Raw genomic sequence first — 23,868 nt, forward strand, 5'->3', positions numbered from 1 at the left:
TGTAACAGAAATTCCGCGTGCAGAAACTAAAGAGGTGACGGCACTGCTTGCTGGGGATTCCGGCTCGGGAACCTTCCATGCCGATTTGTTCCATTGAAAACGGTTATATCCACATGTGGATCCCCTGAAAAATCTGCCATGTGCACATAGCGTAAGGCAGGCCTACGGCTCCCCACGTGTTGGGGTACTACAACTCCCAGCATGCCCTGACAGTAGTATCCTAATAGCTGCAAAGCCACAGGATGCGGCCCTCTGCTCTAAGGGCTTCAGAGTGGAAATGGCATATTGGCAATTGCACCCAATTGAATACAATTGGGTAATTGTTGACTTTTGGGGGTGCGGCCGCTGATCTGCGCAGATATTTCCGACGTAATGGGTTCAGTTCGTTGTTGAGAGGTGGAAGCGTCCGTCAGTAAGACTTATGCCAGATGCCGACCTCCCAGTAAGAGATTGGTCTGATATTAGGCATAGGATCCTGCAGCTGAATCCGGCCCTGGCAGCAGCGGCGTCCGCACGTACCTGCTTTTTCTTCTTTCTGTGCTGCGGATGGCCCGCACGGCTCGCCGTCGGACATGCACAGTACAGATTTTTTTAAAACTCCTGCTTTTCTCGCAGAATCCGCGGCCCGTCCACAATGTCAATTGCAGACAGGTCGCGGGTCGGACGGTTTCCGTTGACTTCAATGGAAGCCATCCATGCGGACACCGCGGGAAAATAGAGCATGCTGCGATTTATCATCCAGGAGCGGAAACCGCAATTGGTTTCCGCTTGTGTGCATGAAGAATCACTTTTGCATGGCATGCTATGGGCGGTACTTGCTGCGGAATCTGATATTGAAATCTGCCCGACTGCAGGCGACCTTAAGGAGAGGAGGGGAGACAAGTTGGATGCTTCAGGGGATTACTGTCCCTTTAAGGCAGCTTGTAGTCTACAATGGAGAATCAGACTCTCATAAAATAACGTATCCCCTTACGCCAAAAGCGAATCCACACCGAATAGTGCAGAATTGTCACTGCGAATCTTCATGTAGATTTATGCTACAAAGGCAAAAACCCCAGCAACGGTTTGGAAACCCACACGTTCGCGTTCTGCTGCGCCTCTGCAGTTAATCCGCAGTAGAATCTGCAAGAATTCGGTTTTCTTGCAGATTTTGACTTTGCTAGTGACCTCAACGGGGAAAATCTGCAAGAAAACTTGGATGAGATTTGTTGCAATCTTACCCCTGCGGCCGTAACTGTAATCTGCCACTTTTCCAGCACAAGCGGACACTCCATCGGTGCAGCATTTCTCTGGTAACCAATGAAGGCCATACCGCACGTAGCAACCAATCAAACGTCAGCTTTCATTTACTAATCTACCATTGGAATATATAAGAAGAGCTCTGATTGGTTGCTGTGAATTAAAAGGTTGGCTGAATAAGATTGCAGCTCTGAAGGCTCCTACCGTAGCAACCAATCAGATTCCAGTTAGGATTTTTCCGGCTCTTCTTAGAAATGCAAGGAGCGATCTGATTGGTTGATTTGGGTAAAATCAACATTACATGTCTGCACTTTTATACATGTAGCCCTCTCGCCTCTAAACCATCCTCATGGAAAGTTACTGAATCTAAGCCTTTCATGTGTGATATTGTCTGCTGATGTATCACACATGACGGAATTAGATACATCAGCAGACAGTATCATACATAATAGGATTAGATACATCAACTCAGCAGACAGTATCATACATGACAGGATTAGATACTGCCTGATGATGTAGCTAATCCTATCATCTGTGAGACTGCCTGCTGAGCTTCTGTATCTAATCCTATCATGTGTGATACTGTCTGCTGAGCTGTGTATCTAATCCTATCATGTGTGATACTGTCTGCTGAGCATCCAATCCTACCATGTGTGATGCTGTCTGCTGAGGTGCTGTATCTAATCCTAACATGTGTGATACTGTCTGCTGAGCCATGTATCTAATTCTATCATGTGTGATACTGTCTGCTGAATCTAAGCCTATCATGTGTGATACTGTCTGCTGAGCTGCTGTATCTAATCCTACCATGTGTGATACTGCCTGCTGAGCTGCTGTATCTAATCCTACCATGTGTGATACTGTCTGCTGAGCTGCTGTATCTAATCCTATCATGTGTGATACTGTCTGCTGAGCTGTGTATCTAATCCTACCATGTGTGATAGTCTGCTGAGGCATGTATCTAACCCTATGATGTGTGATACCGCCTGATGAGCTGCTGCATCTAATCCTATCATGTGTGATACTGTCTGCTGAGCTGTGTATCTAATCCTACCATGTGTGATAGTCTGCTGAGGCATGTATCTAATCCTATGATGTGTGATACCGCCTGATGAGCTGCTGTATCTAATCCTATCCTGTGTGATACTGCCTGCTGAGCTGCTGTATCTAAACCTATCAGGTGTGATACTGTCTGCTGAGCCGTGTATCTAATCCTATCTTGTGTGATACTAGCTGCTGAATCTAATCCTATCATGTGTGATACTGTCTGCTGATCCGTGTATCTAATCCTATCATGTGATACTGTCTGCTGAGCTGCTGTATCTAAGCCTCTCGTGTGATACTGTCTGCTGAGCTGCTGTATCTAATGCTACCATGTGTGATACTGTCTGCTGAGATGCTGTATCTAATCCTACTATGTGTGATAGTCTGCTGAGCTGTGTATCTAATCCTATTATGTGTGATACTGCCTGCTCAGATGCTGTATCTAATCGTCCTCATAGTGCTATGGGTTCTCCTATGTTGAAGATTCAAGGACATTGTGCGGTCCGGTGTTGGCGGCGCGGCCCCCTGGGTGCAGATACTTCTGTTACCAACCAACCACAAAATTAGAAAGACTATTTATATTCGGGGTGGCAGCCTGGCACTGCTCGCCCGATGTCACAGATACCAGCGCCCGGCTTCAGAGTTGGTCACACTGGGGGGCCGGGGGGATGCGTACACTTCTGACCCATTATGTTACCTGCACAAGGAGGCATTTATAAGCCGGGTAGGGCATTACACTACAGTGAGGCCCTTGGAGCCTTGTGCCTCATCGATGCCTCTAGTGAAAGGGATTTGGCATTCGCCTATCAAAGAAATGCTGCTCTGCCCCTTTAAGAAGTCCATGGCCACTCCGATGACCCCAGCGATGAGATTTTTCCCTGTCTTTGCATTTTTCCGCACCTGCGGCTGAGAACTTGCGCAAGAAATGAAAAAAAAAAATAGTTAAATGAACGTCAGTAGAATCACGTGACCAAAAATAAGGAAGCGAGTCCCTGGCAGATGGAGCGGTTTCGTGTTGTGCAGATGCTGGTATCACAACCTCATTATCAGCCGCGGACGGGAAAACACGACTTTAGTAGGAGGGCAAGTTTTATAGCGCATGGGGTAGAGCTGGAAGATGGCGTCCTGCATTCAAGATTTGCGCTTCATGTACGACTCGTGCTTATGGGCCCGTTCGCACATGAACCTATTAATATAAATTGGCGTATTCAGACGTGCATCATTTATGCGGACCGATGGTTTGCGCTAAAAAAGCAAAACACGGGATGTCCTACTTGGTCCATATTCGCGGAGCAAAATAGCCCATGAAAGTCTATGGGAGTGTGAAAAAACCACAGCAAACACGAATGCTACATGCATGGGCGCAGTATTTTTTACGCATGTTGCCAGGAGACCGTGAAACCAAAAAAGTGACATCATTTAAGCCTTCTTGCATTTTTTTTGCACACGTGAAAAAGTGATGGTACACGGATGTAAAAAAATAATGTGCATACGCGACAAAAACGCGTGCAACACGCAGTGAAGTCGGTTTGTTTTTCACGGACTGAAATGACATAAGCCTGTGCGAATAAGCATTATGGAAAAAACTTCCAACTTTCGCCATCACGCTAAAGAAATTTGTGCGGCCGTCACCGTCAGAAAATGCCGCGATCTAGGATGGCGTGCTGAATATCGCAAACTGATTTAACATTTCTGCGACGGATCGGGTTGATTTTAATGGTCCCGTAAATACCTTGGGTGCAGATTTTGAGCTCGCGGGCCGCACGGACGGCTCATACTGTAGTGCCAGTGCAGGGAATTACGCAGCTGCCGAGAGCCGTGCAGACACAGAGCGTCCCCCCCTGCATGATAATAACGGCGCAGCCCAGATGCCGCTGCAAGGGCATTGTACCCGTCCTTGTCCTGCAGCACAGTCCGCACTGATTAAAGCCGATAAGTAATCCGAGGACAGCGCTAATAAAGAGATATCGAGCGGGAGGCTCGCAACTTCTCATCAGCGGGCCGCGATGACACACATTTCCATGGCAGCGGAGGCGTCGCTGGGTATTAACTCCTTCCATGCCAAGCAGTAGGCGCTTAGGTGTTTTATTAACCGCTTTTGTACCAGAGGTTTATAACGCTTTTATTTTTGTTTTTTCATCCCCGCCTTCCAAAGGCCATAGATTTAAAAATTTTTTCATTTTTGCATTGGCCGCGCCCGGAGGGCTTTTCTCTGCGCGATGAATTGTATTTTTTAATGGAACCATTTAACCTACCGCATAATATACAGAAAAACTTACAAACATTTTTAAGTGAGGAGAAAAGAAAAATACAGTTGCGCGATTTTTGGTGGGTTTAGTCTTTACAGCGTTCACAGTGCAGTAAAAATGACCAAATTTTATGGGTTTTTTTTCAATGTTTTTCTATTTTTATGGTTCAAAGGTATTTTATTACCCGCAATGTAAAGTACAGTTCAACAACAATACTGTTTACATGTCTGTCAGGGACGAGTCACTGTCACTGTCTCCTGACGGTTTTGGGGGGGTGATAAGAGGAGGAAGGTGGAGGAGGATAGGACAGGTAGATGAAGATGGGAAGGAGCAGGGAGTTGTAGTGGTCTGTCTTGTCCGTGTCCCGTGATTCCGAAATCACCCCGTTGTTCGTTTCAGTTGTGCCGACTTTTCTCGTTATCTTGACTCTCACAGTGAGACTATCCCTTCTGATTAAAGTGCCGCACAGCCATCACGCAGCCATGCCTCCAGTCCGGGTGATGCCCGGGACTGTATCCATACTGCCCAGGTGTTATAGAATGTAGAATACCTCATCTCATCTTTGGCGTATAACTCCTCCATCTGTTTCAGGTTGTTTTTCTATTTTTAAAAAGTACATTTTTTGTTCCATCACCATACTCTGAGTCCTCTAACGGTTATTTTTTTCGTCGCTGAGCGAGGCCTTGTTTTTTTACAGGGTAAGCTGTAGTTTTTATTACTACCATTTTGGCCTCTTTTTGATTACTGTTTATTCAAATTTTTTTGGGAGGCAGGATTCAAAATGGAAAAAAAAAAAACACACTTCTGACGTTCCATCCTAATTTTTTTCACAGCTTTCCCTGTGCAGGATCAATATTGTGATAAATCGTTCCAACGTTTACGTGCACGGCGACACCAAATACGTGGTTTTTTTAATTGCTTAGTTTTAATTAAAAATTTTTTCCATTCTTCCTAACTAGGGATGAGCGAGTATACTCGCTCGAGTAATGTGCCTTAGCCAAGTATCTCCCCGCTCGTCCTTAAAGATTCGGGGGCGGCACGGGGCGGGGAGCTGCGGGGGAGAGCGGGGAGGAACGGAGGGGAGATCTCTCTCTCCCTATCTCCCGCCCGCTTCCCCCCGCGACTCACCTGTCAGCCGCGGCGGCCCCCGAATCTTCAGGGACGAGCGGGGAGATACTCGGCTAAGGCACATTACTCGAGCGAGTATACTCGCTCATCCCTATTCCTAACTAATAATATTTTTATTTTTCATTATTTCATTTTTGTACACTTTTATTGGAATTTGTATAATGATTTTCGATGTAGCCCATCATGTCTACCCCGGGCACCCTCTGATCCCATTGTATGGGGTGCGGAACCGGATCCCTACCCTCCACTGACTGGTTAGACATGTGGCCAGCTTTGACCGCGGCACCTAAACTGTTCGCTCTAATCTCGGCAGTCAGCTATAAGCAGCAGCCGATAGTCGCCGGGTATGAAGTGGACTCCGCTCCTACGCCCGCTCCATACACACATCAGGGCCACAGGAGGGTTATAGCCGTTCGGCGGTCATGGTGCGGTTAAAAGGCACACTCCAGGCAAACCAGATACAGTGTGGATGACGAGGGGGTACAGCACGGCAGGGATTGTACTGAATTAGAAAAACATGGCTGCTTTCTTCCAGAAACAGCGCCACACCTGTCTGTGGGTTCTGTCTGGTATTGCAGTTGTTTTAGGGCTCTTTCACATGGGAATTGCGACTTTCGTCCACCCGCATCACGGCTGAAAAAAATCACGCAAACGGGAGACAGCAGACCAAATCGCGGCTAAATCTCCTGTTTTCTCGCCCATTCAGACAGCTAGGGTGCAGTGTATATACACCACAGCCTGGAATTCCATCAGCCGGGGGGATAGACTCTAGCAATGCTCCCTTTGCAGGATGATCGCGGCAATAGAAGCTCCCATAGAAGCCTATGGGAGCTGTTGGCAAAGGGAGGGGGAGGGACTTTAGCAGCACTTTCCATGATAATTTCCCTCCACTCTCTTCCTAGCCTATGGGAGCTGCCGGCAAGGGCAGGAGGGACTTTAGCAATGTGACCCACTGCTAAACTCCCTCCCCCTCCCCTTTTCTGACTGCTCTCATAGGCTCCCATGGGAGGCTATAGGAACTAGCTACGTATTCCGCCAAAAGATAGAACAAGTCCTATCTTTTCCGGCCACGCATAAAAGCTGCCGGCCGCAATGCATATCGTATGCGCTATTTTTTCCGTCTAGACGATTTTATGCGCTAGAAAAATCGCCCATCTGAGTGGATGCATTGGAATCTAAAGCTTCAGATGGTCGCGATTTGCGGCAAAATGGCCACAATAAAAACGCTCATGTAAAAAGGCCTTATTGTAGCTACTGGTAGTAGCTTTGAGATTGTAGTACCTGTGGACAGGTGTAATGCGCTGAAGTCAATGGGAACGGCACCTGCACTACTAACCCGGGCCACTGCAACATGGACAGAGACCTCACCAATCACAGCAGGCATAGTGAGCAGCTAATTAATGGGGATCTAAGCGGTGCCCCCTGCTGATCAAGTATTAGTCGTGAGAATAGATCAATACGGTAGTACAGCTTCACACAAGGGGGTGGAGTATAACATTCTCAGGGGTTGTTCAGGATTAGGAAAACATGGTTTTCTGAAAAAAACAAAAAAAACAAACCTGCACCTTCCCTTACATCCTGCAGCAGCACAACCATGGGGTTAATTCTGCCTTCATATACATTTTGGACAGATGGAGTTTTTAATGAATCCAATTAAATCGATTACCTAGAGTCCCCTAACCCTGTAAGAAGGATGTAAAGCCCGTCCCCCAGTATTTTTGCTGTCCTCTGTGGACGAGGTAGGTGGTTGTTTATGGCTACTTTTCTAAATTCACTATGAGAGACGCACAAGGATGTTGCGATCGGCTCTTGGGCAGTCAGTTCCTAGTTCTGCCATGTACCCTAAAGGGCGACTTCTTGCTAAATCCCCATGGTTGTGCTGCTGCAGGATGGAAGGGAAGCGTTGATTAATCTGTTTTCCCTTAGTCCAACAGGGAATAGTAGAGTGCAGTCAACTGCAAAGCAAATGGCCTTGTGATATACAGACTAGAGCAAAAATGACAATGTGCAGCCAAGGCCGATACAATTAGGCAACACACACCAATGCTGATAGTAGCTAGCCCCAGTTGCTGGTGGACAGTGATCTAGGCCTCAGATGACAGGGCATGACTGCAGCTAGGTAAAAAAGGGGGTAGTTTGGGGCATAAAAAAAAAAAAAAAAAAGAACTTTATGTTGCTGAAAGGGTTAAAGATAAATCACCCCTGCAGTCACACAGCGGCCGGGAGATGACGTAGAAGTAGGCGATGTGTAACTAGCGGAATAACAGATCCTATAATGTGCCGTCTGCATGTTCTATACTGTACAGTGTGCTGCTAGAAGGTCATAAAGCACCTGCCAGCTGAAACATGAGGATTCTGTAGCAGCACCCAGTGGGCTCAAAATACCAGTCTAGGCTGGCATCTTCTGTTAATTCAGCAATGCGCAGTGTTGTAGTATATAGGGGCGGTAGTATATATAGTCGCTCTATTCCTGTCCATAGGGGTAATCGTCATTGAAAAAAAAAAAAAGGAAGTGAACCCTTTGGGACTCCCGGGCTACCTGCACTGATGACTAATGTGGTACGATTGTATCCAAGTCACAGTTACACACACAGCTGTACTGTTGGTCCTTTATTAAGTAATCATCTCCAGTGCAGCGAGAAGACGTCAGCTCTTGCTTTTCATAAGCTGTAGATCCCTTTTTATTAGCACTTCCCTCCACCAAACATTTCCTGTAGCTGCAATTAAGATTTGCCCAACGTTGAGAATGAATTCTTGCCCATTCCTCTCTGCAAATGTTCATCAGTATTTCTGGGATGCCTTGCATGCACAGCCCTCTCCAGCATCTCTGTATGGTTAAGGTCCAGTCTCTCACTTGGTCATTCCAAAACAAAATGAAAGAGCCAGGAGCAGGAACTGAGCTCCCGCCCCCTCTGCACTAGTTCCTGCTCCTGGCTCTTCCATCCCCCCCCCCCCCCCCCCCCGCAGATGAGGAGGACGTATATTGGCTCGGCGTGAAAACCGAGCCAATATACGTTCGTGGGAATGCAGCCTAAAAGGGCTCATGCCCACGAAAGCGTCAGTGAACACCGGGACTGTCAGCAGAGGCCGCGTATGCACGGTGCATGCCAGCGTATCACATGGACATGCGCAGTGCAAATTTTTTTATTTTTTATTTCTCCACTGTTTCAGAGCAGGAATGCATATGAAAATGCTGCCAATACACGATGTATTGCATATGGACAGCGTTTCATACGCAGCCTGTACAAATGTTGATGCTGTGTGGTACGCAGAGAAATAGAGCATGCTGCAATCCATCTCTCATGCAGATCAATATGCAGTGTTTATATGTATCAACGAAAGTTCATTGACCGCATATCATGCGTCCGTGCGATGTACGCGTAATATGTGGTGAACATACGGTAATTGGCATGAGCCCTTACTGTGACTTAGATACAATCAGACCACAATGCATCAGTCACCAATGCAGCTATTAGGGTAATTCCAAAGGGTTCATCAAGGGGTCCTTTAGATGGGATGATTGTCAGGTAGTTAAAGGGGTTGTCCCGCGGCAGCAAGTGGGTCTATACACTTCTGTATGGCCATATTAATGCACATCGTGCATTAATTATGAGCCATACAGAAGTTATAAAAAGTTTTTTACTTACCTGCTCCGTTGCTGGCGTCCTCGTTCCCATGGAGCCGACTAATTTTCACCCTCCGATGGCCAAATTAGCCGCGCTTGCGCAGTCCGGGTCTTCTGCTCTCTTCAATGGAGCCGCTCGTGCAGAATGCCGGCTCCATGTAGCTCCGCCCCGTCACGTGCCGATTCCAGCCAATCAGGAGGCTGGAATCGGCAATGGACCGCACAGAAGAGCTGCGGTCCACAGAGGGAGCAGACCCCGGCGGCCATCTTCAGCAGGTAAGTATGAAGACGCCGGACCGCCGGGATTCAGGTAAGCGCCGAGCGGTTTGTTTTTTTAACCCCTGCATCGGGGTTGTCTCGCGCCGAACGGGGGGGTGGGGTGGGGGGGGGGGGGGTGGTTAAAAAAAAAAAAAAAAAACCCATTTCGGCGCGGGACAACCCCTTTAAGTGCCCAACAGTTGTTCCAGCGATGATCGTTCAGTGGCCCAGAGATCACTTCCGGCTGCCCACCTCCATTCACAGTAGGCAGGCGGTCATTCATCTGTTCACACAAGCAGATTGTTTGATTTTTATGCCTGTAGAAACTTAGTGAAGAATGATAAGTTGAACAAATAATCATTCGTCACTCAGTCGCTGGCGGGGTTTACACGGAACGATCATCATTCCGTTTCGCAAGATCCAACAAGGAACTAAACTGTAAGTGTTGCGTGTAAAGGGGCCTTTATTCTCCGCTTCCTGCGGCCACCACTAGGTGGTGATCTGTGTACGGTTATATACTGACCCGAGTATCTCTCACTCTAAGTCAGGATAAACCTTAGAAAATGCCATATTGGGGGGAGCAGGGGGGGTGTATCAGTCTTAAAGGGTTCTTCAAGGGTGAGATGGTACAGCCCCTTTATTATGAAGGTGTGGCAGTGACAAGAAGTAAAACTTGAACAAGACAATTCCAAAAGGGAAAAAAACATTTATTGATGGACACTGTGAACGTATCAGTAAAAAGAGGGGTGGAGTTGCTCACTATAGGTGGAACGTAACATCCTATAGGAGGTAGAGCGCTGTTGAAATTGCAAGTAAAAGCAGAAGGCAAAGGAAATGAGTCATCTTCCTCTTGTGCGTCTTTCCTTCTCTCAGCCCCTCCAGCCTCCCCCGAACGCTGACGAAGACCTGCGAAAAAGCAAACACGGGGGTGAAAAAAAGCAGGCGCGACAGCCTGTAAACATAAAAAAGCGTCTCCGGCCGAACACACTGCTCCGTAACGAAGCCCTCCACACCCCAAGACTGGTATAACCGGTGCGACTGCCGCAGTCCGAGCAAACGCTGGTCAGAAACGTATATATGCCGACATCTGGGAATACTTACTGGTTTGTACCTCCAAATGCGAAACCTGCAAGGCAAAAAAAGAAAAAGGGTCAGCGGTTACCATCAGCCAGTGATAAGAGGTACAGACCGCAGGTCCTATGCCAGCATGATGGAGGACGTACCGCCGCTGCTTCCTGATGGGGCTCCACTGTTGCCAGAACCAAATACAAAGCCGCTATTCTGGCCGCCAAAGCCAGGACCCTGCTGGGATAGGGAACCGAAGGAGGGAGCGCTCTGGTTGACCAAACTGCCAAATGTGGAGGCGCCGCCACCGCCGCTGCCAAAGCTGGAAATGGGAGGAGAGTTAGACAAGAGAATAAATGGTGACCAATTCAACCATATTACAGCAGTCGGCAGCCGTGTCATCAACTATCGGCACCGCGGCTTCCAGGTGACCAGCAGAGGGAGCTCTATGTGGAGTGAGGCCCGTCTGCCCTGATACATGGAAGAAATAAATATATAATGGAAGACTATAAAGACAGGCGCCAGACTATGTCAATGGAACCTGTCAGCACCTTTGAGCCCCAAAAACTGTGTTAGGGGGCTCAAATAAAAGATGCGTGAACAGGGGGCACATGGAGCCGAGTTCCATACTCACCTGGTCCTCCGTTCCAGCGCTGTGAAGTCAGCACGTGCGCACAGTGTGACGCTTCATAGAGGTCGACGGGAGAGCGCACGCACAGCACTGGAACAGGGGAGCGGGTGACGATATACAGCAGCTCACCGGACCTCCCGTCCCCTCACCTTTAAACTCCACGAGGTAGTTTATGGGGCTCAAAGGTGCTGACAGGTTCCCTTTAACTCCATGAGGATGCAGTCTAGCTTGGTATTTAAAGGGAAAGTGTCATCAGAAAAGTATCTTGTAGAAATCATTACATTAATTGTTAGTGGTTTTTGTTTCAATGTTATCATCTACAGTTTAAAAAAAAAAATTCACTCCCCTAAAGTCCTGCAGTACTCGCACTGACCACTAGGTCTAATACTAGTCTGACACTTCCTGTTCTGTAGAGAAAACTTCTCAGCAGTCATTTCATCATCATTACATGCAGTGTGCAACCTATATACAGGTAACACAGGCTCCACTGTTCACAATAGGGGATAGTCACAGCTTCCCTCCTCCCCTCCCTGCACAGGTCACAGTATACCCACAACACTACTACAGATGTGTATAGGTGATGATCACAGCTCACCTCTTCCCTGCACACTGACCACAAAGCTTAATAGTCTGACATTTCCTGTTCTGTAGAGGAAACTTCTCACCACTCAACTCATTATCATCACAGAGAGGACACTTGTATATAGATAACACAGGGTCCATGGTTCAAAATGGGTGATGTCACGGCCCACCTCTTCCCCTCCCTGCACAGGTAACTGAATATGCTCACAATACACTCCCATAGAAGTCTGTAGGGGATGTTACAGCTCATCTCCTCCCCTTCCCTACACAGATTACACAGCATGCCCACATTCCACCATATGAGTCTGTAAGTGATAGTTACAAGCTCACCTCCTCCCCCTCTCTGCAAAGGTCACAGAGCATGCCCACAACATCCCCCATAGTAGTTAATGGGTCCCCTTCTGTCCATTATATCTATGGTCCAGAAGTCAGCTGTTAACTGCAGTTTAGGCAAGATGGCCGCCCCCCCCTCCCCCCCATAGTCATGTACAGAACAATAAGAAAATAATAAAAAGCTACAATCAAAGTAAAAACTGATTAGGAAAGTGGACGAGGTTTCCCAATCTGGCTGTAATTAGTAAAAATACACAGACGACAGCTTCCCATTAAGGAGTGAGTCAGGTTTTTCCTTATTACATCGCCGCCTTTCACTCGATAAGGACTTGTTTTGTGTCGCTGCATTCCCAGACCTGAACAGTTTTAGTTGTTCGGTCCGCGGCGCCGCGGGAAGGCTGGTTGGTGGCAGGACAACTTAGAAGCCCAACAAATGCATCACAGGGATGCTGATGGGGCGACGGAGGGCGTCCCCTGCCCATCTACTTAGATGCCGTGGTCAGCACTGCCTGCATCTAAGGCCTCCTTCCCACGAACGGATTTCCGCCGCGTAATTCGCGGCGAAAATCCGCTGCGTTGCACGCAGCTATTAGGTTCTATTGAACCTAATAGCTCCATGCTCACGATGCGTAATTCCACCGCGGAATTACGCACCGCGATTTCTCCCGTCCTCACCCGCAGCATGCTCTATTTTCTGCGGGTGAGGACGGGCTGTACGCACTGACGGCTTCCATTGCAGTCAATGGAAGCCGTCCGTTCACGCTATCTCCCGCTGTAACCAGCGGGAGATAGCGTGAAAAAACGCTTTCCCGCCCACCGCCGAGCGTCATATGACGCCAAATGACGCGGTCCGGCCGCGTCACGTGACACGGCTGGTGACGCGAGAGCGGTGGGCGGTGACGAGCGGTGACGAGCGGTGACGCGGCGGTGGTGGGCGGGGAAGCGATTTCACGCTATCTCCCGCAGGTAAGTATAGGGGCTCTGGGGGGCGCCGTGACGGGCTTCACAGCGGAATATTACGCTGCGGAGCCCGTCACGCTCGTGGGAAGGAGGCCTAAGGGGTTCATCGGCTAGGATTAAAGTCATCTCAGATCCCGGCCGCCAGCTTTATTATTCGGACAACACCCACAAAGTGAGGCTGATAACATGTAGCAGAGCCAAGTAGGTCATTGGGCAGAAGCTGAGATGATATCACTGCATTACCTGTAATATTACATAGGACTGCAGGTAGAATTGGTACCACGTGAGAACCTAGACCAAGTGTCATCTGTGGTGTTACATAGGACTGCAGGTAGAAGTGGTACCACGTGAGAACCAAGACCAAGTGTCATCTGTGGTGTTACATAGGACTGCAGGTAGAAGTGGTACCACGTGAGGTGAACATATACCAAGTGCCATCTGTGGCGTTACATGCCAGTCTTAGACGAGTTACTAGAGAGTAAGATGCGCCAAAGATAATAGAAGACACAATCCTTGGGGCTGCCGTTACACAAGTGGTGAGGGCGGTGTAAAAAGCTGAAAATTCAGAAATGTTTGCACAAGTGAGACTTGTGATTTTTTTTTTCTCTCTTTTTTTTTTTTTTTTAACGCCAGAATTCTGTCGCAAACCTGTTTATGAATTCCCTGTATGTGTCATTCGTGCCGTTACATGGGACTGCAGGTAGAAGTGGTACCACGTGAGGATAGTGTACACCATGTGTTACATAGGACTGCAGGGAACACTAATACTATACCAAAACAACTGGCAACAGAATTGTGACCCCACGCTGTGCCCTCTCTATGGCTGGCATCACTATGGTTTTCCTCGCTGCGGAACGCTGTATGGCGGCGCACTTAGTTATGTAGCTTTAATAAAAGTGAATTAAAATAAATAAATTGTTCTTACCCGAAGCCTCCAGTGTTCGCGGCCGCCGTACCTTCCCCGAACACTTTGCCACTAGTCGAGCCCAGAGGGCCTGAAAAGGCTGGGGCTGTGCCGAATGTTGGCGACCCTCCAAAACCAGGGGATCCCCCAAAGGTTGGAGGGCTGCCGAACACCGGAGCAGCGCCGAACCCACCTGAGCAAAACAGGGGCAAGAAGAGAAAAACAAAAAAAAGAGAGGGGAGAGACAAGGGAATAACATCACATGCAGGTCATGGCAGGCAAAGAACATCAGCAGCAGAACACGGGTGATACAGAGTGCGGGGTACCGTATACACACATTATACTGACCCGGGACCTGAATGCAGCGAGCGCAGGCGCTATCAGACCCGGATATACCCGAGTAACAGGGAGGAGCCTCGAGCCCTGCATTAAGCTGAAATAAGGCTTTGTTCGCACTTACATGACACCCCCTGTGGTTTATACTCCGACCAATGAGAAAAGCGAAAGTGGCGCATCCAACGTATGTTGGACCCAAATGCAACCCATTGACTAGAATGCGTTACGTTCAGCGCGCTCTCATCAAAGGGATCCTCTGACACTGATGTGAACAAGCCTAAACGACAGAGACTATAAGTGAGCAGCCCGGAGAACTGCAGTGAGCTGAACGAACCCACATAGACTAAGGGGAGGAGCCTGAGTAAAGGGGTGGAGACTAGTAGGATGATACAATAAACCACAGACTGAGGGGAGGAGCCTGAAGAGCAAATTAAAGGGGTTATCCATCTAGGGAGAGGAAATCCTTCCCAGGTCTAGCAGTGTTGGAAACTTGACCTCGGTCCTGGTTCTGACTCGGGGGTCATGCGGTATGAACCTTCACTGCACTTGTGACATCTCAGGAGGCTGGCATAGTTATCAAGATGGGCTCAACAGCCGCCCCCTGAGACGACATCATGAGCACAAAGTCCATACCATGTAATCCGGGTCAGAACCAGGATAGAAGTGGAGGTTCCAACACCGCAGGTACGGTACATATTTGGTATCGCTGCATCCGTAATGTCCGATCTCCCAAAGTGACAATATTTATCCCGCCCGGTGAGGGTCATTATAATATATACACATTCCCGATGCCAGAATTGCTGCTTCCATTACCTGTTTTGTTGGGACTGCTAAAGCTGAATCCCTGGGCGGCCACGCTTCCACCAGCGCTGAACGTTCCGCTAGACTTCTGCTCACCAAACGTCCCGTTGCTGCCAAAGCCAAATGACTTTGCCCCACTGTTACCGAAGAGGCTGCTGGTGGCTGCGGGATAAAACGGAAAAGTCAGAACAGCGCCCAAAAGACCTCGTCCGTCCACAGCGGTGGGGTGCGGAGATTGGGACAGGAACTTACTGGTGGGGCCTGCGGCGCCAAACGCTGCACCAGCTGAACTAAAGGGATTCTTGTTAGCAGCTTCTTGACTAGGTTTCCCTCCAAGGCCACTGAAGAAGCCTCCGCTGCCGCTACCACCGCTGCTTGCGCCAAACAGGCTACCAGAGGCCGCCGGGGACTGCTGGATGCAACACAAGCACGTTAGTCACTTTCAAGAACGCTCATCATGGAATCAGTTACGTATCTGGAGCTGGTATATCCAAAGATGGGTGAGAATCGGGCTCCGTTCACACCACCGTCATGACATCCATCCATAAGGGATACATTTACGGATGAACCACCACCAACGGACTGATTGACAGGGACCGACAGGTTCTTTGGGCAAGGATATTTCCAGCAGACGACACAAGTATACCAGACCCTCTCTACTGGGGAGGAAGGCCAATATAGCGTGCAGCCTGCCTTGTACCAGACATTACATCGCTCCGTGCCTTGTGGGGTGGCCACTGGTCCCACTGAAATCACGGGAGGTATATGGAGGTCATAGAGGGGAGCTCCGCACTGGGGTCCCCCCCCCCTCTTTAACCTGAGCAGAACCATTGCAAACTGGCAGATTCGGCCCTTGCGGGCACATTTCAATGCCTCCAGGAATACAGCCACTGTAACACTCCTACCCGCCTGCGATACAGTGGGGTATGTTGTTGCCCACCGCTCTTGGAGGCGCATGGCGACATTGGCGAGGTTCCCTGGCAAGTTAAAATCTGGTAACACATGGCCACCTGACCCTTCAGCAAATCCAGAAGCCTGGCTGATTGGCCAATGACAAGACTGGGTCAAGTGAACCAAGCAAGAGGAGGGGCAAGTGTGCCCAATGGGAGTGCAGGGCACGCTACATGTACCAGCTCCGCACTGCACCCATGGCCTGTTACTGTGGTGTGCGTTCTGTAATCCCGTGCTTGTTTGATATCCTCTTGTGATTTAGACGGGCGCTATTATACGAGCGTTAATGGTTGCCGCTAGCACTTGTATTCTTGCTGATAGTTGCTGGGCTGAACCTGCAAGTCTCGGTTCAGTCCAGCAATTGACTGCAAATCACTAGCGTTAACGGCATTCGTCTAATAGCGCCCTACCTGTATCTGACCGGCACGGGCCTTGTATTCACCTGACTCCTGGTTCCTGTAGCTGGCTCTGCATGCAGTTGGCCGGACATACTTTCCGACTCTAACTTGTTTGCATCACCTATTAGAGGCCGGCTCTTTTTTGTCCCTGCCTTCCAAGAGCCATAACGTTTTAATTTTTCCACCGACATGGGGAGGGGGAATTTAAAGAGGTTTAAATGGGGAAAATTGAAAAAACAAACAAACTGCAATTGCATTCTTGGTGGGTTTAGTTTTTTGAGGGTTTGACCATTTTTGGGAAATGAGCTGTAGATTACCACCATTTTGTTGTGGATCTTTTTGATCACTTTTTTATTCAAATTTTCGTTCAGCGGTCCTGGACTGGTTAATAAGGGGTTTAGTCGCTCGGTGCTGTTCACCAGAGTCCTCTTCATCAGTCTGACTGTGGAAGTGCTATTGCTGGACAAGCAATTCCACAGTCAGACTGAAATGTCACCCAGATATCATACAGTATGTATAGTCATCTGTACCTGCCCAAAGACACCGGCGTTCTGCGACTGGCCAAATACAGATCCAGAGTTGCCAGATGAAAATCCTGCCAAGCAGAAAACAAAACAAAACAAAACAGGAAAGCACAATTAATGTCCCCCTAAGTAGACAAGGTAGAGCAAATGTGTGTAGTAAGCATTTACCTGCAGACTGCCCAAAGCCAAACACTGAAGGTGACGTTGTGGTCGTAGCCGAGGAGCTTGCACTGCCAAAGGCTGGAGGACCGAAGGTGGAGGAGCTCTGTCCAAAGACCGGAGCAGTGCTCTGACCAAAGAGGCCTCCTTCGGCCGTGGACGTACTGCTGGACTGCTGTCCGAAGGAGAATGTGCCTGCGCTGCTAGTGTTCACCAAGCTCCCAAACAGCCCTCCGCCACCGCTACTAGCGTCAGCAGTAGAGGCAGGAGTCTGGCCGAAGACCGGCGGTGACCCAAAGCTCGATGGTTTGAAGGAAAAGTTGTTGGCAGAACCCGGAGATGCTTTCCAGAAAGACCCCGTCTGACCAAATGCCGGCTGTCCAAAGCCTCCACTCTGTTCCGTCACCGCAAATCCTGATGAGCCAAAAGCAGAGGTCGGGGCGGTAGACCCAGAAGTGCTGGTGGAGCCGCTACTCTGCTGACCAAACAGAAGAGGACCTGAGCTAGCGCCTGGAGTCTGACCAAACACTGAGGCAGCGGCTGGTGCTGCAGAAGCAGCTGCTGGCGGCTGGACAAAAGCGGAACCTGGAGCGGTGGGTCCTCCACCTGAGGAGACTTGTGTGCTGGGGGGTCCTGACGTCGTTGTACTGACCAATACTGGAGTCTGAGAAGATAAACTTGTGTTTGCAGGAGATGCTAGAGGGCTAACCACTGCGGGTGTTGAAGTGGTGGCTGCATTCTGACCCAAGTTTATGGTGGCTGAAAGTGTGGTTATTGGGGCAGTCAAAGTCTTAGTTTCTGCAGCCGGTGGAGATGTAGCAATGGTAGAGGGAGCAACCGGGAGTGCGGACACAGTACCGCTGACTACTGGGCTAGGTGCTGGTTCTTTACTCCCATCACTCGGATGAGCCAAAAGTGCTTGCAACTGTGAAGAAGTTGAGTCAGGATCGGATTTTTCTGGTACTGCCAGCTGTTTAGCATCTGAAGCAAACAATCCAGGAGCGACTGCAGAGGAAGTCACGGGGAGAGAAGCTGCAGTTGTCGGGGCTGAAGTTATAGGAGGAAAGAAACCAAATGCTGCTGGTGGCTGAATGGACGAAGATGGAGCGCCAGCTGGTGCCGGCGAAGTGAAGCTTGACTTGGCACCTGGGTTAAATATCCCAGCCAATGCTGGGGCATTAAACAGTATGGGTGAAGATGTGCCCGTCGTTGAAGCTGAATCTCCAGGCTTTGAAGAACTGACTAAGGAGCCAACACCCTGCACTTTAACTTGAGGTGCCAATGGGGCGGCCTTGGATGCATCCTCGACTTGACCAACTCTTAGTCCAGAGAAGCTTCCAAGAGTCTCACCTGCAGGGGAAGTACCAGAGGGTGCGGATGTGGCAACGGGTATCGGCGCTGAAGCTGGTTTGGCACTAGGGGAGTTATCAGCTGGGGAAAAAGATGGAGGCATAACAGACACGAAGGAAGCTGGCATGTTGGGCGGAGAGACAAATTGCTGCTTAATTCCTCCTCCGCTCATAAAGTTTGCTGGCTGGGTAGTATCCTTGGCTGAAATATCAAAAGAGAAGCAATGAATATACCAGTGATCATATACAGGACTGTGCGATTCTCCAGACAGGAAGACTTACGGAGTAGGAGAGGGGCCGGTGACGGGGCGACCTGCGCCGGAGAATTGGTTGGTTTAACAGTACTGCTGGGGTCCACAGAGGATGATGAAGGCGGTGGCATAAAAGACAAGAAAGGGGTGGAAATGTCCGATCCAGAGGCAAAAGGGGCCTTGTTACCAGGGCCGGCCATAAGACTTGAAAGCTGAATTGAATCCTTTCCTGAAATCAAAGGCAAGAAGCTTCATAAACTGCGCAGACAGATGCTGAACAACTCCATGCACTACCTTCCCATCTGAGTGCAGGAGACAATGCATGTCTGTATATTCTACATATATCACAGTCAGCAATGACAGGCAGGAGGGACAGATGCAAGATAGGTCACCAATGCCTGGCAGGTCTGATGGCTGGAAACCCCCACATGCTGTTTGGCTTTCCCTGTATAGAAAAATGGTCAATCTCTGATTAACGGGCTGACCATGTGGCCCCGCAAGAAAAGCAGCGCCGACAGGAGACGACGTGGCATAGTGCTTTTGTAGCATTACTGCCACGGTGTTAGTTAAGGGCAGCAAGAAACCCACCGACAGGACATTGTTGGCATTTAGAGGGCTTGGATATAAAAGCAATGTATTAACCCTGAGGTCTACGAATGCAGAAATAGCGGCCTTAAACGATCCATGCAAATGGTTATGCGTATTCAAGTAAACGTTTGCTACAATGTATCAGTGCTGTACTATCTGTTGTCCTGAAGTCCAAGACTTGTGCTGCAGTGTATAAACTGATACATTTTGACAAACCTTCAGTTTTGTGAGTAAGCTGTGTTTGTTAAGCCCCCATTTACACGCAACGATTATCACTCAAAATTCGTTCAAACTATGGCTTTTGAGCAATAATAGTTGTGTGTAAACGCTTCTATCTGTCACTCTTCAGCTGAAAAAGGATTTCCTTCAGCCGGAGAGAAATAACACAGCATGTGGTCTGTGCTCTCGAGGGCAGCAGCTGATGGCATAGCATTCAGCTGACAGCCCGAGGAAGCCTGTGCAAAGACAATGCAGCTGAGTGCAAAGTCCAGACAACATGCTGGGGATTTGCAAACAGCTGCTGGAGGCTCATTTACATGCAAATGAAGCTGATAAAGTGCTAATGGGCATTAGTGCCCATTAGTACTTTATGCAAAATGATCGCTAGAACTGTCAATCTTTCGAAAGATTGTCTTTGCATGTTAATGAGCTTTTAGTCTTTGAATGTAATCAATGAATGTTTCCATTATCCCACAGTAAGCAGAGGCTGAAAATAATGAGGAATTGAAACAAACAAAAAAAAAAAATCTATTGGACAGCTGCAGACCTTTGTACAAAGAGCTTTTCTTATCAAGAGATATTTATTTCCTATACATAGGATAAGAAATAAATATCTGATTGTTGGGGGACCAACTGCTGGGACCCCAGCAATCCCAAGAATGTCATCCCCGAGTGGCAGCATGCAAATGGAGTGGCAGCATGCATGCTTGACCGCAGATGCATTCATTTCCATAACACAGGCAAAAGATTGATGCACTCTGCAATCTTCTTCCATGCCATAGAAGTGAATAGAGCAGTGGTCATGCATGCGCATTATTGCTCCATTCACGTGAAGCATTTTGGTGTGATGGTGTAGGAATCGTTGGAACCACAGCAATCACACATTTATCCCCTATACCGTGGATAAGGGATAAACGTCATGAACAGGAAACTCCCTTTAAAGTTTTATTGGTGCTGGCAAAGTTTACCTGGTGGGAGGCTTCCAAATGTTGCTGTAGGAGCTGACGGGGTAGCAGTGGCAGTAGAGAAAACACTAGAAAGCAAACAGACCACAGGCAATTATAATATGATGTAATTAAAGGGGTTCTCAGAGTTAAAGAAAAGCCCTCTCACCTGGTTCCCTGTGGTGTACAACAAATAAGCAGATACTCCCGTATTCCATGCTTGTCCCCTACCGCTGGCTCCGGGTCTCTGCTGTGCTTATTTACAGGCTCTCAGTGACGTCCTGTAAACCTTCTGCTGCAGCCAATGACAGCGCTCAGTGATGATAACCGAGCGCTGCCATTGGTTGCAGCAGCTTGTTTGTAAGTGACTGCAGCCTGTCACCAGAGACCCAGAGTGCTGGCAGGAGAGGAGCGGGGAGAACTGAATATCGGCTTGTTATCTTACAGCATGGCGGACCTGGAGAGGGGGCTTTGCTTAACTCAGACAAAGCATTTAAGTCATGGGTCATGGCCCTTTAACACAGGCTGACAGTTGGGTAAACGACTGCACCACGGTAGTCAGCGCTCGCGCAGTGCGTTTACGCAGAAAAAAATTTCCCTGCTGAATCGCTGGCTTCTCGCTCAGCGCTTCACCGCCTATGTGAAGCTCTGAGCGGGGAGCGTTTACACAGGACTAGAAGCCAGCCATGGTTTTTATGCAGACTGAAAAGTCAGCCTAAAAACCTGTGAGCGAAAAGTGAGCGATATTTATGTGTATTTACACTGCATCGTCCCATGGAAATGGCCCATTAGAAAGACAATTGTAACTGCTGTGTGACCAGCAATATAAAAAGGTCCAGTCCAAAGCAGAGTACCCCTTTAAAGAGGAGATAAAAGTAAAGCGGCAGCAGAGCTGCATGCAAAACCATATGTAACGGATCCTCTCCACAACCTAGATCTGGCCCTGGCCATCACTGAGTGCCAACGGTCAGCAATTATTTCTAGCCATTTTCCCCAAAGTTTATTGGTTGAGGGATACAATCTCCCCAACCAGAGGGCACAAAACCAAATACACACACCTGGGAGAAGAAAACGGAAATGCTTTGTTGCCAGGGGCACCGGTTGCCAAACTGGAAGGTGGAGAGACGCCGGGTCCTATAAAAACAAGAAGTTGATTCGTGAGTGAGCGACATTCTTCAGAGCATTACAATTCCTTAAAGGGTGCATATACAGAGGGTCCAGAAAGTCTACAGACCCCAAAACCTTTTTTTACATTGCACAAGGCCACAACATAACAAAAAAAATTTGCCATCATTCTGCACTCAGCACCCCAGAATGACAAAGTGACAGCAGAATGGTAGAAATCTTCGTAAATTATATTTTTTTTTTCAAAAAACATGAACTACCATTTTTCGTTTTTGAAACATTTATAAAGATTTCTACCATTCTGTTGTCACTTTGTCATTACGGGGTACTGAGTGCAGAATGAGGGGGAAAACTTAGAAATGGTTCTCAACTTGCACAACATAACAAAATGTAAAAATGTGAAGGGGTCTGAAACGTTCTGGACCCGCTGTACTAATGCAAGATTAATGCTCCAAAGCATCCAAAACAACAAATGAAGCAACTTTGTAAATGGTGTTTCATGTATACAGCTCCCCTGCAGAGCAATGAGTCTCCATGACTACAAAGTTAAGAGTCATGTTGCTATGGTTACTCCACTCATCCTTACCTTCTGTCTGTAGGATATTAACAAGAGGAGTGGAGTAACAGATGGGTTCAGGATCAGACTATGCAGGGTCTGTATGTTGTCTGTAGCACATAGCTCTGCAGAGGAGCTGCACACCTTAGAAACAGATAGCAATGCACCAAAAGCACCATGAGCTTTATTAGCTTTCCCAGGTGGTAAGAAAAAACTAACCTGTTCCTTTGCCGATTGCCAACACAGGTCCTGGCTGGGGAGAACTGGAAAGGGCAGGAGCAGTTTTCAATCCGACAGGAGGAACCTGGGTGGAAGATAAAAGTGTAATGAAAGGAAAACCAATGGCCATTTAGAGGCCCCACGGCGCCCCCAGAGCAATTCATAAGGTTCCATGACATCCCCAGCTATTTCAAGACCCCACAGCGCACCTTGGACAATTAAGGGCTCTACAGCACACTCAGGCATTTACAGGCTCCTCAACCTATTATTTAGGCCCCACCATGCCCATGCAATGTAAAAAACAAAAACAAAAAAAAAAACCCGCACACCTCCATACTCTGCCTTGGCTTCTTCAGGCCAGGATTGTGTGGAATGAGACAGGTGGCGCAATGACATCATTGCGCTACCTGCGTGACGGAAAAGCTGCAGGGCGGCAGAACTGAAAGCACTCCGCTTCCTGCGGTCAGTCAATTGTAGTGGATACAATTCGCAAAAAGAATGTGCATCCTCAGGCTGAGTGCGTTCTGGTACCAACCCAGACTTTACGAATGGCAAAGGTCCAACCTTTGGGACCCCAACCATTCCTGAGAATAAAGGACCTGCGTAGCTGAAGTGCTGCTGCCTTACCTTATACATATTCCCTGCGCTGCGGCACTTTTAGCTGCACAGAGATAACATTACGGCACCAAAGAAACACAACTGTAAAGAATTTACTGTGGGAGGTTCACAGTCCGGTACCTGTTTAGGCTGGGCTGGAGCAGGTTTGTTCAGTGACTGGTTATTAGTCGGGGTCATTGATTGCAGCGCAGTGGGCCTGAAAGGGTTAAACAGGAGATTAGTGCAAGAAGCAACTGAAAAATACATGCAAGGTTGAAACTTATATTCCAGCATTGTATTAAAAGGGGTTGTCTCATCTCATAAGGTACATGCATGTCAGCAGGGACCCCCTATACAAGATGTCTAATGGCAACCAAAATGGTCAACTGTCCGGAAATGGTCATCGCTACTTACGCCATGACTAACTGCGTGTTTAGTCCAGGCCCGTTTCCTTTCAGCTCTTTTACGTTCACTACTTTGGGTACAGTTTGCAAGGCAGATTCAGTAAGTGCGGCTGCAGGGGAAAGCAAAGCGAGAGCCACACCGATCAGTGATACAGCCAGACCTACTTGTCAACATTAATGGTGGCGGTTCAGCTTACCTGGCGCTAGACTGGTTATCTGCTGCCTCCTCATGGCGGCGGCTGCAGCCGCTTGTGTTGCAGGTATGGTTGGAGCTCCGTGTTTGACAGTCTTAGTGGCCAACATTGTGCTGTCGGCTCCAGGTGGAATTACCCTCATCGACGGCACAGAAATGGCCGCTAAAGGAAGGGGAGGTTGCACTTAGTAAATTCTCGGATTGCAGTAGTTACAGGCTGGTATGCATTACACAGA

The 23,868-nt window shown here is 48.4% G+C and overlaps 1 protein-coding gene across 2 annotated transcripts in view; it reads right to left on the bottom strand.

Annotated features, from left to right (window-relative positions):
• Positions 1–10,229: 10,229 nt before the first annotated feature.
• Positions 10,230–23,868, bottom strand: part of NUP214 (nucleoporin 214) — a 40,132-nt gene continuing 26,493 nt past the window's right edge. The window contains exons 23-37 of one of the 2 annotated variants that reach the window (XM_066580206.1): positions 23,637–23,795; positions 23,450–23,549; positions 23,177–23,252; positions 22,439–22,523; positions 21,597–21,672; positions 20,563–20,627; positions 18,819–19,016; positions 17,197–18,738; positions 17,035–17,099; positions 15,408–15,564; positions 15,168–15,317; positions 14,040–14,211; positions 10,767–10,930; positions 10,645–10,669; positions 10,230–10,449 (exon numbers count right to left, since the gene is read on the bottom strand). In XM_066580206.1, coding sequence (XP_066436303.1) covers positions 10,413–10,449; positions 10,645–10,669; positions 10,767–10,930; positions 14,040–14,211; positions 15,168–15,317; positions 15,408–15,564; positions 17,035–17,099; positions 17,197–18,738; positions 18,819–19,016; positions 20,563–20,627; positions 21,597–21,672; positions 22,439–22,523; positions 23,177–23,252; positions 23,450–23,549; positions 23,637–23,795 — 3,071 coding nt within the window. In that variant the 3' untranslated portion in view covers positions 10,230–10,412. Of the gene's footprint in view, positions 10,450–10,644; positions 10,670–10,766; positions 10,931–14,039; positions 14,212–15,167; positions 15,318–15,407; positions 15,568–17,034; positions 17,100–17,196; positions 18,739–18,818; positions 19,017–20,562; positions 20,628–21,596; positions 21,673–22,438; positions 22,524–23,176; positions 23,253–23,449; positions 23,550–23,636; positions 23,796–23,868 lie in introns of both variants that reach the window. The other variant, XM_066580205.1, reaches the window with a different exon arrangement.

Source organism: Eleutherodactylus coqui, chromosome 10 (assembly GCF_035609145.1).
Source record: "Eleutherodactylus coqui strain aEleCoq1 chromosome 10, aEleCoq1.hap1, whole genome shotgun sequence".
Taxonomy (NCBI): domain Eukaryota; kingdom Metazoa; phylum Chordata; class Amphibia; order Anura; family Eleutherodactylidae; genus Eleutherodactylus; species Eleutherodactylus coqui.